This window comes from Euleptes europaea, chromosome 20 (genome assembly GCF_029931775.1).
Source record: "Euleptes europaea isolate rEulEur1 chromosome 20, rEulEur1.hap1, whole genome shotgun sequence".
In the NCBI taxonomy this organism is placed as follows: Eukaryota; Metazoa; Chordata; class Lepidosauria; order Squamata; family Sphaerodactylidae; genus Euleptes; species Euleptes europaea.
Genome location: NC_079331.1, coordinates 1,079,007 through 1,091,681, shown reverse-complemented (window position 1 = coordinate 1,091,681; position 12,675 = coordinate 1,079,007). Strand labels below are relative to the sequence as shown.

At 49.3% G+C, this 12,675-nt stretch overlaps 1 protein-coding gene across 1 annotated transcript in view; it reads left to right on the top strand.

The window, feature by feature from the left end:
- Positions 1–8,337: 8,337 nt before the first annotated feature.
- USP3 (ubiquitin specific peptidase 3) overlaps positions 8,338–12,675 on the top strand; it is a 29,236-nt gene continuing 24,898 nt past the window's right edge. The window contains exon 1 of the mRNA XM_056865781.1: positions 8,338–8,428. Coding sequence (XP_056721759.1) covers positions 8,338–8,428 — 91 coding nt within the window. The remainder of the gene's footprint in view (positions 8,429–12,675) is intronic.

The following is a 12,675-nucleotide window of genomic DNA, read 5'->3' as shown; positions in this document are numbered from 1 at the left end:
AACTAAACATGAAAATTCTAATGCAAATCAAGCAGATGACATTTGCATTTCAATATTTGGGCAAGTTACACAGATAACATATTCGAAAAATAATCACTGTCTATATCTAGTTAATATGTTAACCAACTAAATAATTAAAGATAAAATTAAAGTAATACTGCTAACAATTGTCTGATTTTTCACTTTCTATTTGTTAACCCCAGCTTGCTGGGGGTAAAGGGAAGATGACTGGGGAAAGCACTGGCAAACCACCCCGTAAACAAAGTCTGCCTAGTAAGCGTCAGGATGTAACGTCACCCCATGGGTCAGGAATGACCCGATGCTTGCACAGGGGACTACCTTTACCTTTTTAAATTTGTTAACCATGAGCCTCGACATAATTATAGAATGGTTTCCATTTCTCATAGTGCTGCTCAAAAGTTGTATCATTGCTTATGCTTATCATGTTGGTCATTTTTGCCATAATGACACATTCCATTAATTTGTCCTTCCATTCTTCTGACTCCCATTAAGATTGTTGAGACTCAGGCCCTTAAATATGCATTTCAGTCCCATTGATTTCAACAGGTGAACTGATTGTTCTCTGAAGGTCCCCTCCTGTTGATTGTACTTAATTTACAGCACATAATCAACCTTGAGTCTCAGCCAGAAAAGGCAGACTATAAATAACCAAATAATAATAATCTTTCTCTGGATCATGGCGCTACAGCAACCATCCCCCCCAGCCAAAACTAATGCAAGGCAGAATCCAAAAATAGTCCTCTTTGCAACAGTTCTTTAAAGGTCTGGAGGGACAGGCTGGTTTCCACTACACAACTTAATACATGCTTTTAAAATAGATCCTGCCTGAAGTCTGACATGCTCTGGCCAGCGCTGTTTTTACTCCTGGCATGGTGTCTAGGGCTGAGAGATGAGAGCTACCTAGCTCGGCACTTGGGGGCCAGGGTATTCAGTGCCGGGAGGCTGAACCAAATCGCCGGTTTAGCATCACCCTCCAAGAAGAGAGGCCCACATCACAGACTGCCTCCTTGCAGTCCGCCGACATTGTTAAACCTCAGGACAGGCCTGTAAACCGATGTTTAGGTTTGGTTGGCTGTCCTGTTAAGAGAAGATCAGGGCCAGCTTCATTTCTCCTGAATGGAGGTAGTGTGTATGTGTCCCAGAAATGCTGGTGTTGAGGGGAACGAGTAGGTGTGAAGAAACCCCAGCTTGAGAAGAATGAAGAGAAGAAGCAGTGTGTGCTGGGTTTCTTCAGTGCCAACTCTTCCCCGTTGACTTAAATATAACCTGAAACTTTGCAGTCTAATGACCTTCGAGTGGGAGTCTTGGGATGCAAGATGCGACCCAAAAAGGGGAAGGCACATCACAGTGGAAAAAACCAGAGTAGCACTTTCCCACACACTCTTTGCAACTGGATTTTACTGTGTGAAATGGCCAAATCCACTTGCAAATGAAGTGCATTGAAAGTGCATTAGAAGTGCATGATTAATTGTCTGTGAGTTTCTCAAAGAAAGCAAGACAAACCTGAATGGATCAAACATTTGATATTAACTTGATGATTCAGAATTTGAGATGGAAACAACGCCGTTAAATTTAGTAAACACACAAGAAACATCCTAGAGTCTGGGAGTCATGCTCATCTGTTTTGCGATTAGTGAAAGTATCCAAAGCCTCTACCTGTACATGTGTACATCTTACCCGTCTGTATCAGTTTAGGAGGTTCGAGAATAGGTTTCTGTGCTACGTACTGAGCTTCGTCCAACCAACCCCAGTATGTTTGCAATTAATATGCTCTAATGTGTATAACGGTAATAAGCTATTGCAGAGTCGAGTGTTTTCCATTTTATTGTTCCTTTTTATCTGAATATGCTGCTAGTCCTCTTGGGTCTGTATGAGGCTGTTTCTGTCCAAGAGTAATCCTTATTTTTGTCTGCTACAAAAAATTATGTTCTCTTTGGATTTGTTATGACAGAATCTATATTCAGTATCTTTGAATGCTTTTGCAATCTTTTCAGCTTCCAAACATGGGCAAAGGGTTGTGTGAATGAGCTGAGAACCACTGGCAGTTGGCGACCCAGCGGGTAGTACGTGTTTTCCTGCTTGCCTGGCATATCCCGCATTAGGGCCTCTCAAAATAAACAGCAAAGAAAACAGCAAAGAAAGCCTTTTTATAGCAGGGAACAAAATAAGGGTGGGTCCTGAAAGGTACATTCCAAGTTATTCATTTAAGGTTTGGGGCTTCTGGCAGCTGTCATTACTGAAGTGTCCTTGGGTTAAAAATGTGCTCCAGGGAAGGCTTTGCTGTGTGGGTCACCTGGAAGGCTTGGAGTGAGGGATTCTGGCACGTTGCAGAAATGGGGCACGGGATGTGACCAGCAGCACCTTTCCCCACGTGGCCACCCTTTCCTACGGAAGCCCTGCTGTTGCTGCAGCTGCTGAGGAAGAATCCCATGATGGTGACTTTGGTTGTGAGCAGAAGCAGCAATGCTCAGTGAACTTAGAAAGCCAAAAATCTCCCTATAACAAACGGTGCTAGCTGGCCGGAATCCAATGTAAAGCCTGCTCAGCCCATTTCTTTAAGTAAGTTTTGGCACGATTTAGAATTGGATCAAGGCTGGCAAAACTGGTGTCAACAACATTATGAATCAAGGGAGAAGAGCGATGCAGACTTCCAGAGACCGGGCCCGCATGGGTCACACAAAGCTGCCTTTTGCTGAATCAGACCCTTGGTCCATCAGGTCAGTATTGTCTACTCTGACTGGCAGCGGCTCTCCAGGGACTCTGAGCTCACCTCCTGCCTGATTACCCAGCCTCCATGTGGGGCCTGGAGATCTCCCAGTATTACAATCGATTTCCAGACTACAGAGATCGGTCCCCCTGGAGAAAATGCCTGCTTTTGGAGGGTGGACTCTATGGCATTATACCTGATGAGGTTCCTCCCCTCCCCAAACCTTGCCCTTAGGCTGCACCCCCAGAAGCTCCAGGTATTTCCCAACTCAGAGCTGGCAACCTGACTCTAACTGGAGATGCTCTACCACTAAGCCATGGCCCCTCCCCACCTTTGTTTGGATGGGTTTCGGTGGGCTCTAGACGCTTCCACAAAGATGTAGACAAGCGCCATGCAACTGAGATGCAACTGGCCTGCGGGCCTCAGCTTGGTGTAGGCCTGTTTGAGAATCAGCTCTACCAAATGTTTCCAGCGCGGTCCAGGGAAGAGCCGGCTGCTGAGTTGGTTAAACAAAGAATGTCCTGAGCGTGGGCCAGGCGGGCCGCCTCGGTGGTTTACACGAAACACCCCGGCTGCAGAAATAGCAGCACAGTCGGTAAGAGTATTTTGGCAACAGCCAACCCTGTTTAGCACAGATGAAAAGTGTCAAGAGTTTGTATATAGTTGCATCTCAGACAGCCCAACGGCTCTGGTGTTTATAAAGTGTAATTAAGCCCTAGAAATGGATGCGATTCTTGGGCTTGTTTAGCCTGCTTTCCTGCGATTTGGCCACTGTTATTCTCGTCCAGTAAAGAATGCCTAGGTAGACAGACACAAGGAGGGGACGCACATTTCTCTGTGTGGCATTGGACTGTGGTTTGTATCATTGGACTACACTGTGTCTGGAGCCCCCTAGTGTTAAGCAATGAAAATATAACGGCTCCAAGCTTTCCTTATAATTTATTAGATTGTCCTATCCTTACTTTAAGGAATTTAGGGCAACGCACAGTTAGTCCTTCCCTCATTTGATCTTCACCACAATGCTCTGTGGTAGGTTAGACCCACTGGCCCAAAGGTCTCTCAGTGAACGTCATGACGGAGTGAGAATTCGAACCTGAGTCTCCCTGATCCTAATCCTCCACTGCACGGGCTCTACCTGCAGTCCTCCAGATACTTTCCGGTGCCACAAAGGAAAGGTCCTGGAAAGGCCTCCCAAATCAAACTGCCCAAACGCAGACTTTTTCCTGTAGTCTCACTTCCAAAGGCCACTTCCTTGATAGCAGTTTAATTGTATTTACTGTAATGTTCGGACGCTGCTTTTCTGTCAAAGACTAATCAAGGCACGCAGTGATAACCTGTAGCACGCACATAACCCAAGAGGGCTCCTTGGGGATTTTTAGGGGTGCCCAGGAAGCAGCATGCCCCACAATGCCAAGCTGGCAGTTGTAGTGTTGTGTCCCACCACCCTACATGACACTTCTAGGTGTCTTGGGGGGACAAAGCACAGAACATGCGAAGACACTTTCTACAGAGTCAGACCCGTGGCCCACCTAACGCCAGTTATTTCCCAAGCAGGAGTTGGCAACCCTACGTTGGTGCTATTTGGACCCCTGTTGAAGCCAGCCTGGTAGGGTTGCCAGGTCCCTCTTCGCCACTGGAGGGAGGTTTTGGGGGCGGAGCCTGAGGAGGGCGGGGTTTGGGGAGGGACTTCAATGCCGTAGAATCCAATTGCCCAAGCAGCCATTTCCTGCAGGTGAACTGATCTCTTATCACCTGGAGATCAGTTGTAATAGCAAATCTCCGGGCAAGAGTCCAGTAGCACCTTAAAGACTCACAAAAATATTTTCTGGCAGGGTATGAGCTTTCGTGAGCCACAGCTCACTTCTTCAGATATTTCTAAAAGAATGGTTAGAAACAAAACCTGCAGCTTTTGCATGTAGTTAAGTAAAACATAACATTTATGTGTTGGGTATGTTGATATTCCGGCCTGTCAACAATCTGTCCCCCCCGCCCCCCCAATCTGCCTGCAACGCTTTGCAAAACAAGCAACCCGAACAGCTCAGGTTCAGCAAAAGACGCCCGTGCAAATGCGCAAAGGGGTCTTGCAAATGTCTTGCAAAGGGGTCACGTTTGCTGCACGACCCCTTGGATGGAGCGGGGGAGGAGGGGAAACTGCAGAGAGTCTTCCCTCCTTCAGAGGCGAAAGGGAGCCAAGCCGCCCAGTGCAATTCCCGGTAGGAAGCGGGACTCCCTCCCTGACGCACCGCTCGGTGGGGGGGGGGGACTGCCCCATAGAGGCCCAAGTAGCTAAGAGCTCCAACGCAGCCTGGCACTTCCGGTTTCCATTCGGCCGCCGCCATATGCGGGGCGGCAGGACGCCGCAAAAAGCACGTGCACGCGCTTATGCTGGGGAGGCGCTTGCTGCGATCAGTGCAATAAATACGTATCGCGAGTTCAGCGGATTTAATCAGATGCCCAAGAAACTCCTCCAGGCGGCAGCTTATACTAAAGTGCTCCTTTATTCACAGTGCAGTTAGTATGCTCTATATACAAATTCCAGCAGAGCCTCCGGCTTAGCAGTATATTCAGTCCAACACTAAACCCTAGAGCAGTGATGGCGAACCTTTTAGAGACCGAGTGCCCAAACTGCAACCAAAAACCCACTTATTTATCGCCGAGTGCCAATGCGGCAATTTAACCTGAATACCACCCCCAGAGGGGGCCCAGAGGGAGAGGCTAGGGTTGCCAAGTTCCTCTTTGCCATGAGTGGGAGGTTTTTGCGCCTGAGGAGGGCGGGGTTTGGGGAAGGACTTCAGTGCCATAGAGTCCAATTGCCAAAGTGGCAATTTTTTCCAGGGGAACTGATCTCTATTGGTTGGAGATCACTTGTAATAGGAGGAGATCTCCAGCTAGTACCTGGAGATTGGCAACTAGTTCCTTAGTGTTTTCTCTCTACATATCAAGACAAATGGAAAGGTGTTTGGAGGATGGCTTGTGGGCACTTCAAAGGTGGAATAGGACTGCACGCCCCTCCGCCCGCACAGACCCAGAGGGCGCCGGAGAAGCCGCTGGAGGGAAAGAAGGAAGGAAGGAAAGAAGGGAAGGGAGAAGGAAAGGGAAGGGAGGGAGGGAGAGAAAGAAAGAAAAAGAGAGAGAAAGGGAGAAGGAAATGGAGCAAGGGAGAGAAAGAAAAGTAGGGAAAGAAAAGGACAGAGAGAGACAGAAAAAGAAAGAGGCCATTTATGCATGGGAGGTTTTGCCTTGGATTTGCCACTCGGTGGGGCGTGGCGGCGGCGGCAGGCTAGTGAGAGACGAGCAGGGTAGGGCAGAGGACGCCTCCTTCGCACCCACCGGCCAGCCACGCCCCTCCACCCGCACAGGCCCAGAGGGCGCCGGAGAAGCCGCCGGCCATACCGAGTGTGGGCGCTCGGCTTCTGTTCCCCGCTCTCCCACCCACCTGGCCGGCCACGCACGCTCCAGTGGCGGCAATGGCGGCAGCTTCTGTGGGAGAGTCCGGGGGCCACCGCCAATGATGTCGGAGGTTCCCCACCCCTGGGCTACAGCCTCCCCCATCCGGGGCAGGGCAGAGCCGGAAAGGCCAGCGGCTTGGAGGAACCGCGCGTGCCGGCAGAGAGGGCTACGAGTGCCGGAAGTGGCACCCGTGCCATAGGTTCGCCAACACGGCCCTAGAGGCTGTGCTCCTTATATACATATCTCAGGTATAGCCAATTGCCTGGCCACCTGTAGGTCTTGCATCATACCACCGGTTCCATCCAGTTCTCTCCAGTCCACTCTGCTGGGGCAAGTCATTTCTACACCTTGCATCAGCAAGATCATGTGGATCTGACAGCTCCTTCTCAGCTGTACTGTCAAAATAATACAGCATGCTTGTTTATTCTTGACAATACGTTGCAAAACCTTAGGATTTTCCTGAGTGACAATCGTTTTCTGAACCCTCCCCCCCCCGACCTTCCTATGGGCTTGCCCACCCTGCCTGGCGACCATCCCGGGGATCTCAGCGGAGGGTAGGGTTGCCAGGTCCCTCTTTGCCACCGGCGGGAGGTTTTGGGGGCGGAACCTGAAGAGGGCGGGGTTTGGGGAGGGGAGGACGTCAATGCCATAGAGTCCAATTGCCAAAGCGGCCATTTTTCTCCAGGTGAACTGATCTCTGTCGGCTGGAGATCAGTTGCAGTAGCAGGAGATCTCCAGCTAGTCCCTGGAGGTTGGCAACCCTACTTGAACACATGAAGCTGCCTTCTACTGAATCAGACCCTGGGTCCATCCAAGTCAGTATCGTCTACTCAGACCGGCAGCAGCTCTCCAGGGTCTCAGGCAGAAAAGGGTCTTTCACATCACCCACTTGCCTGGTCCTTTTAACTGGCGATGCCCCTGGGGATTGAACCTGGGACCGTGCGCATGCCAAGCAAAGGCTCCGCCACTGAGCCCAGGGATTTTGGACAGAGGGAGCTCAGCAGGGACGCGATGCCCTCGCTCTCCTGGGCCACCCTTTGCTGTCTCCAGGCCTCCCCTGGAGGCTGGCAACCCCGTCCCCAGAGGGTCGCTCGGGAGCCGGACTCTCTGGGCTCCGGCGTGCGGGAGGCGGCAAAACCCGGCGAGAGGATTCCCGCAGGCGGCGCGGTGGTGGGAACAGCCAATAGGGAGCGAGGCTGGAGGAGCGGGGAGGCGGTTGGAAGGGGAGCGAGAAACTAATTGATTAGTACAAAATTAACAAAAGATCCTGCATTTTGTTTATTGGGAATTCCTAAAAAGAATATGGATATATATGATAGTTATATGCCAATATAGTTTTGCAGCAGCCAGAATTATAATAGCAAAAAATTGGAAACAAGTAAATAAACCTTCAATTAAAGACTGGAGAGAGAAATTGTGGTTGTATATGCAGATGGCCAAACTTACAGATTCTTTACATGGTAAAGATATGGAAGAGTTCAAAAAAACTTGGCTGAGGGCCATCGCATTTTGGGACGAAGTGGCAAAAATGAATTTTACAAGTATAGTTAATGAATTATCGATAAAGTATGTAGCTTATATATAAATAGTATAAGGTAATTTTAAATACTGTCAGAACACTTCTCCGGAAGTCCAGTGGTGATGGGATACACATGTCAGGTGGGTGGTGGGTATACGGGCACTGTTTATTTTACAATATTATAGAAGAAGATGAAAAATTGTAGTTCAAGTGCTCTTTTTGTAATTTTTGTATTTTTGTTTTTTATTTTTAGTTATTTGTTAATAGTTCAAGCGCTCCTTTTGTAATTTTTGCATTTTTATTTGTTTTTTCTTTTTAGTTATTTGTTAATGTGATTTATAATCTGTTATGTTTTTTTTTTTTTTTGTTAAAACTAATAAAAATGTATATATGTATATAAAAAAAAAAGACGGAGGCGGCGCGGCCGGCAAAACCCGGCGAGAGGATTCCCGGAGGCGGCGCGGTGGTGGGAACAGCCAATAGGGAGCGAGGCTGGAGGAGCGGGGCGGCGGTTGGAAGGGGAGCGATCGCGCGCCGCCGCGCAGGCGCAGCGGCGCCTTCCCCGGCGGCGGCGGCTGCGCGCGCACTCTCCCCCCCCCCGCGGGGCCGCGCTTCCCTCAGTCGCGGCCTCCTGGCCGCCATGGAGTGCCCTCACCTCGGCTCCAGCGTCTGCGTCGCGCCCGACTCGGCCCAGTTCCCTCAGGGCTCGCCGTCCTCGTGGTGCTGCAGCGGTGAGTCGGGGGGGGGAGGGCTGGAGACCCCCCCGGCTGGAGACCCCCCCCCCGTCCCCGCCTCTCGGCCGCTCTGAGGCGCCTTTGTCCCCGGGACGAGGAAAGGGGGGGAGGGGCGCCCCCTCCCCCTCCCCCTCCCCTTTTTTTGTGGGGGGGGAGAGGCCATCTCTCTGGGTGTGTGTTTTTTCTCGGCCCTCCCCGCACTTTCTGATGAAATTAGTTCTCCCCCCCTCCCCCTATCGACTCATCCCTTTCATCTTTTGGGGGGCCCTCTTAAAAGGGAGGGGGGCTTCTCTCCCTTCCCCACCCCTCAACCTGTTATTCTCTCTCCCAGCCTCCCCTCCCCCCAGTTAGGCTGACAGCCCCCTCCTTGCCCTCACCTTTTCTGCCCCCTCCCCCTTCTGTAAAAGCCAACAGCAGTCTGGGCTTTCATTAAGAGTAGGGGGGCTTCTCTTCCTTCCACCTTAATTCCTCCCCCCATCAATGTACTTTTTCTCCTTGTTTCCCCCCCCCCCCCAAAGTACCCTTTTGGTTCTCATTAAGGGGGGGGCTTCTCTTCCTTCCACCTTAATTCCTCCCCCCATCAATGTACTTTTTCTCCTTGTTTCCCCCCCCCAAAGTACCCTTTTGGTTCTCATTAAGGGGGGGGCTTCTCGTCCTTCCACCTTAATTCCTCCCCCCAACAATGTACTTTTTCTCCTTGTTTCCCCCCCAAAGTACCCTTTTTTGGTTCTCATTAAGGGGGGGCTTCTCTTTCTTCCCCTTTGATCGCCCCCACCTCAATGTGCTATTCTCTCTGCCTTCCTCCCAATTAGACTGGCAGCCCCCCAGGTCATAGAGTTGGAAGGGACCATCAGGGTCATCTAGTCCAACCCCCTGCACAATGCAGGAAACCCACAACCACTTTCCCCCCCTCGCACACACACCCAGTGACCTCTACTCCATGCCCAGTGACCCATATTATTTCTTGGACGCCCCCCCTCAAAAAAATTATGTAAAGAACACCTTAAAGAGGAATGCCCTGCTGTTCCAGCACCAGCTTTTGAGGATGCTTGGAGCTTTGCATCCTCGCTAAGGCAGAAGTTGGCGGAGGACATTTGGCCCACAGGGTCAACAGGGGCCTGAAACGCAGACACCGCAAAGTGAAGTTGAAATCTAATCAGGGCGAGAAGCCTGTGCGGTGTGGATTCGCTTATTGCATTGCAAGAAGCTGCCTGCAGTTTTCTAATGTATAATATAATTGCGTGAGACTGGAAAGTGCTGCGTGGCTCCAGTTTTATTTCTGCCTCCCTGGATCCCAAGACAGGTTGCCAGCTCCTTGATGGGGGTTATTCTTTCTTTCCTCTCTGCCCACAACTCGGCTTTGCCCAGCAACTGGCAAGGTGGGAAGCCAGGGTAAGGTGATTAAGAGGAGAAGGAGCTGGTAGCTATTTCCATTCCCAAGCAGAGAGATTTCTTCCTCCTAGTGAGGAATTATACCCTTGGTTGTGGATTGGGGGGGGATGGGGGCTGCAGGTTTCCCCGCTGTTTTAAAGACAGGACGCAGACAGTGCCTTCACCTCCCCAGCAGCAAAACAGTAGAGGGATTCCCCCCCCCCACATTCCCTGCTTTTCCTTGCCTCTTTGTCTTCTTTTTCCCACTCTGTGAACCCAGGAATTCTTGGCCTCTGCAGTTTTACGGAGCTTTATCTTTTTTTTGGGAGACAGGCGTCTCGTTGTCTTGATCCCGGCCCTGTGCCCACCAGGCAACACATTGTGTCTCTCCCAGGGGCTCAAGAGAAAGAGAGCGATAAAGATCCCTGCCTCCATCTGGGAAAGAATGCAGGAATCTCTTTTTCTGGCTGTTTTGTCCCTGGGAGGGAGCAGGCGGTGAATGAAACAGGCCCAGAAAGGGGGATTAAGGGGCCTTGCCTGTTTAACCTGGTGAGAAGGACCCGTCTCTTGCCTCTTGAGTTCAGGCCGCGTTGGGTGTATGGGGCCAGAACACGCTGGAGGGCGGCTGTGTGACGCAATACAGCTATCTGAAAGAGTCCCAGCAGGAAATGCTTGGTAACGTGATTCCACTGTACAAGCCGCCTAAATCAATATTGACATAATTAAGATGTTGTGTTGCGGTGCAGACTTTTGTAGATTTAATGGCGGAAATAAAATAAACACGAGACACCTTGTATTAGGATTTCAGTACTGTTGTGGGACCGGAGTAGCTTTGACTTGAAGGTTTTGTGCCTTTTCAAGCAGAAGTAAATCAGTGGTAATATGTGGTAAGATGCAGTTGTGTTTCTCACCACCACATTTTGCAGTGACTGTACTTTTGCAACTTCCTCTGTTTCTGTCAGAAGTCTCACTCTGCTCTTTTTGAATTGACATGAATTGATGTGTGTTGGCCCTCATCCCTTCCTTGATAGGAAATTTACAATTCAATAGGGTGTGTGGATTGGATCAGCTGTGAACTGAGAAGCTACTCCTGATTAGAAGGGAACCTTTGGTGCTGGAGTCTTCTGAGCTTTCGTCAGTGGAGGAAAAATGGCCGCTCCTAAGCACAGTGTTTGGTGTTTGAGAAAGGCTGGTAGTACTTCAAACCCTCGTTGTAACTCCGTCCTGGAGATTAAGGTGTGGAGGGTTCTGCAGCTGCTTTTGGAAAAACCAGTTATTTTACTCTATAAAACTCGTAATGTTAAAGGGGAATTTTTTTTACGGTGTAGTTATCGTGAGAGAATTAATAGCATTGTTAAGTGAAAACACATTTTTTCATCCGCTCAAAGCAGTGTGTTTACAAACCTAGCCGTAAGGGGTGGGTGGGCCTGCCAGTTCAGGGTTATCAAAGGAAAACAAACCTGTCGGCAAGGTCATGTGGCATGAGGGCTCCACCTCCTCAGCAAATGACAGGAAGATAAAATTACCAAAGCTGGAACATAGAGGAAAATATTGGTGTGGCTTTGCAGGTAATAAGTGTGCATGTTATGAGTGGGGTTGCACTCCCCATGAAGGGACAGGGCTGTAGCTTGGGGGTGCTCCTGGACTTGGCCCCTCTGCTGGGTAAGCAGGTGGCAGCAGTGGCTTGGAGTGGCTTTTACCTGTTTCAAATGGCCAGCCACCCTCGGTGTTTCCTGGACAGAAAAGATCTGGCCACTATGGTTTTCCATCTCTCCTGGAAAACCCTAAGTGGGCACCATAAGTCGACTGCCACTGAATGGCACTTTCCACCACCAGAGTGACTGCACCGCTTCGGTGGGCTCCATCAGGACCACAATTGCTAACTCCCCACTTCACCAGCCTGCATATATCTTTGGGAGGGGGTGCAGAGAGGGCACGGTTAGAGTGAAATCCCACAGTTCTTTCTTCATAATAACCTCCTTTCTTTGTTCCTTAAGAGAGGAATTCAGTCAGCAGGAATTCCTGAATCCTTTTGCCCATTCTAATGAGTACCAAACACAAGGAGTTTTTTTCTTCTTCTTTTGTATGCCGAAGTTGCATCATATTCCACATAATTAATGTGGTCTTTTAAAAAGTTCTTCATACTGATGTGTGAACGTCAAAGTCTTGGATTATTTTGTTTTTACCAAGCTGGGAAAATGCTTAGCAGATGGTTTTAGGTTTATCCTTTTCTGGCTGTGATGTCCGTTCACGTGGCGGAAGAATTATTTGTCTTGCACGGTGGCCCGCCTGATTCCAAGTTAGGCCTGATCTTCGCCTACAGCAGAAGGATAGAATCCTGAATTGGTAGGACGGGCAGTCATATTTTCAGACTACAGGAGGAGGTTGTATTTGTAATGCTCATTAAAATAATCTCCCTGCAAATTTTTTAAAAAGCAGCACATAATACATACACGTGCTGTCTGGAAGCAAAGTAGTATTTAATCAAAACTATCCAAAATAAATAATATGCAAATATATGCAGATTTGGTTAATTAAAGCTCATATTTAAGGTTTATTTAGCCATGTGACTGCCCTAATTCTGTACCATCGTTAAATGCTTCTAAGTAATTATTTTGCCTGATTTTCAGTGGGACGGGAGCCCGAGATACTGAGCAGAGCCAGAAGAGCTTTTTATTTTTTTGCACAGCTCCTTGTCGCATACATTGTTGTGTGCAAGGGCACGTTGTCCGAAGATCTGTGCTTTTTCCCAATTAGAGCAGCATTTGGTACATGGGCTGGACCGGCCCGATGCTGTTGTGCCTGTACAACGTTTCGCACCCCTCGCCACTCACTATTCAAGTTGTGCAACTAAAGACTGTTCAGGTGTGGTC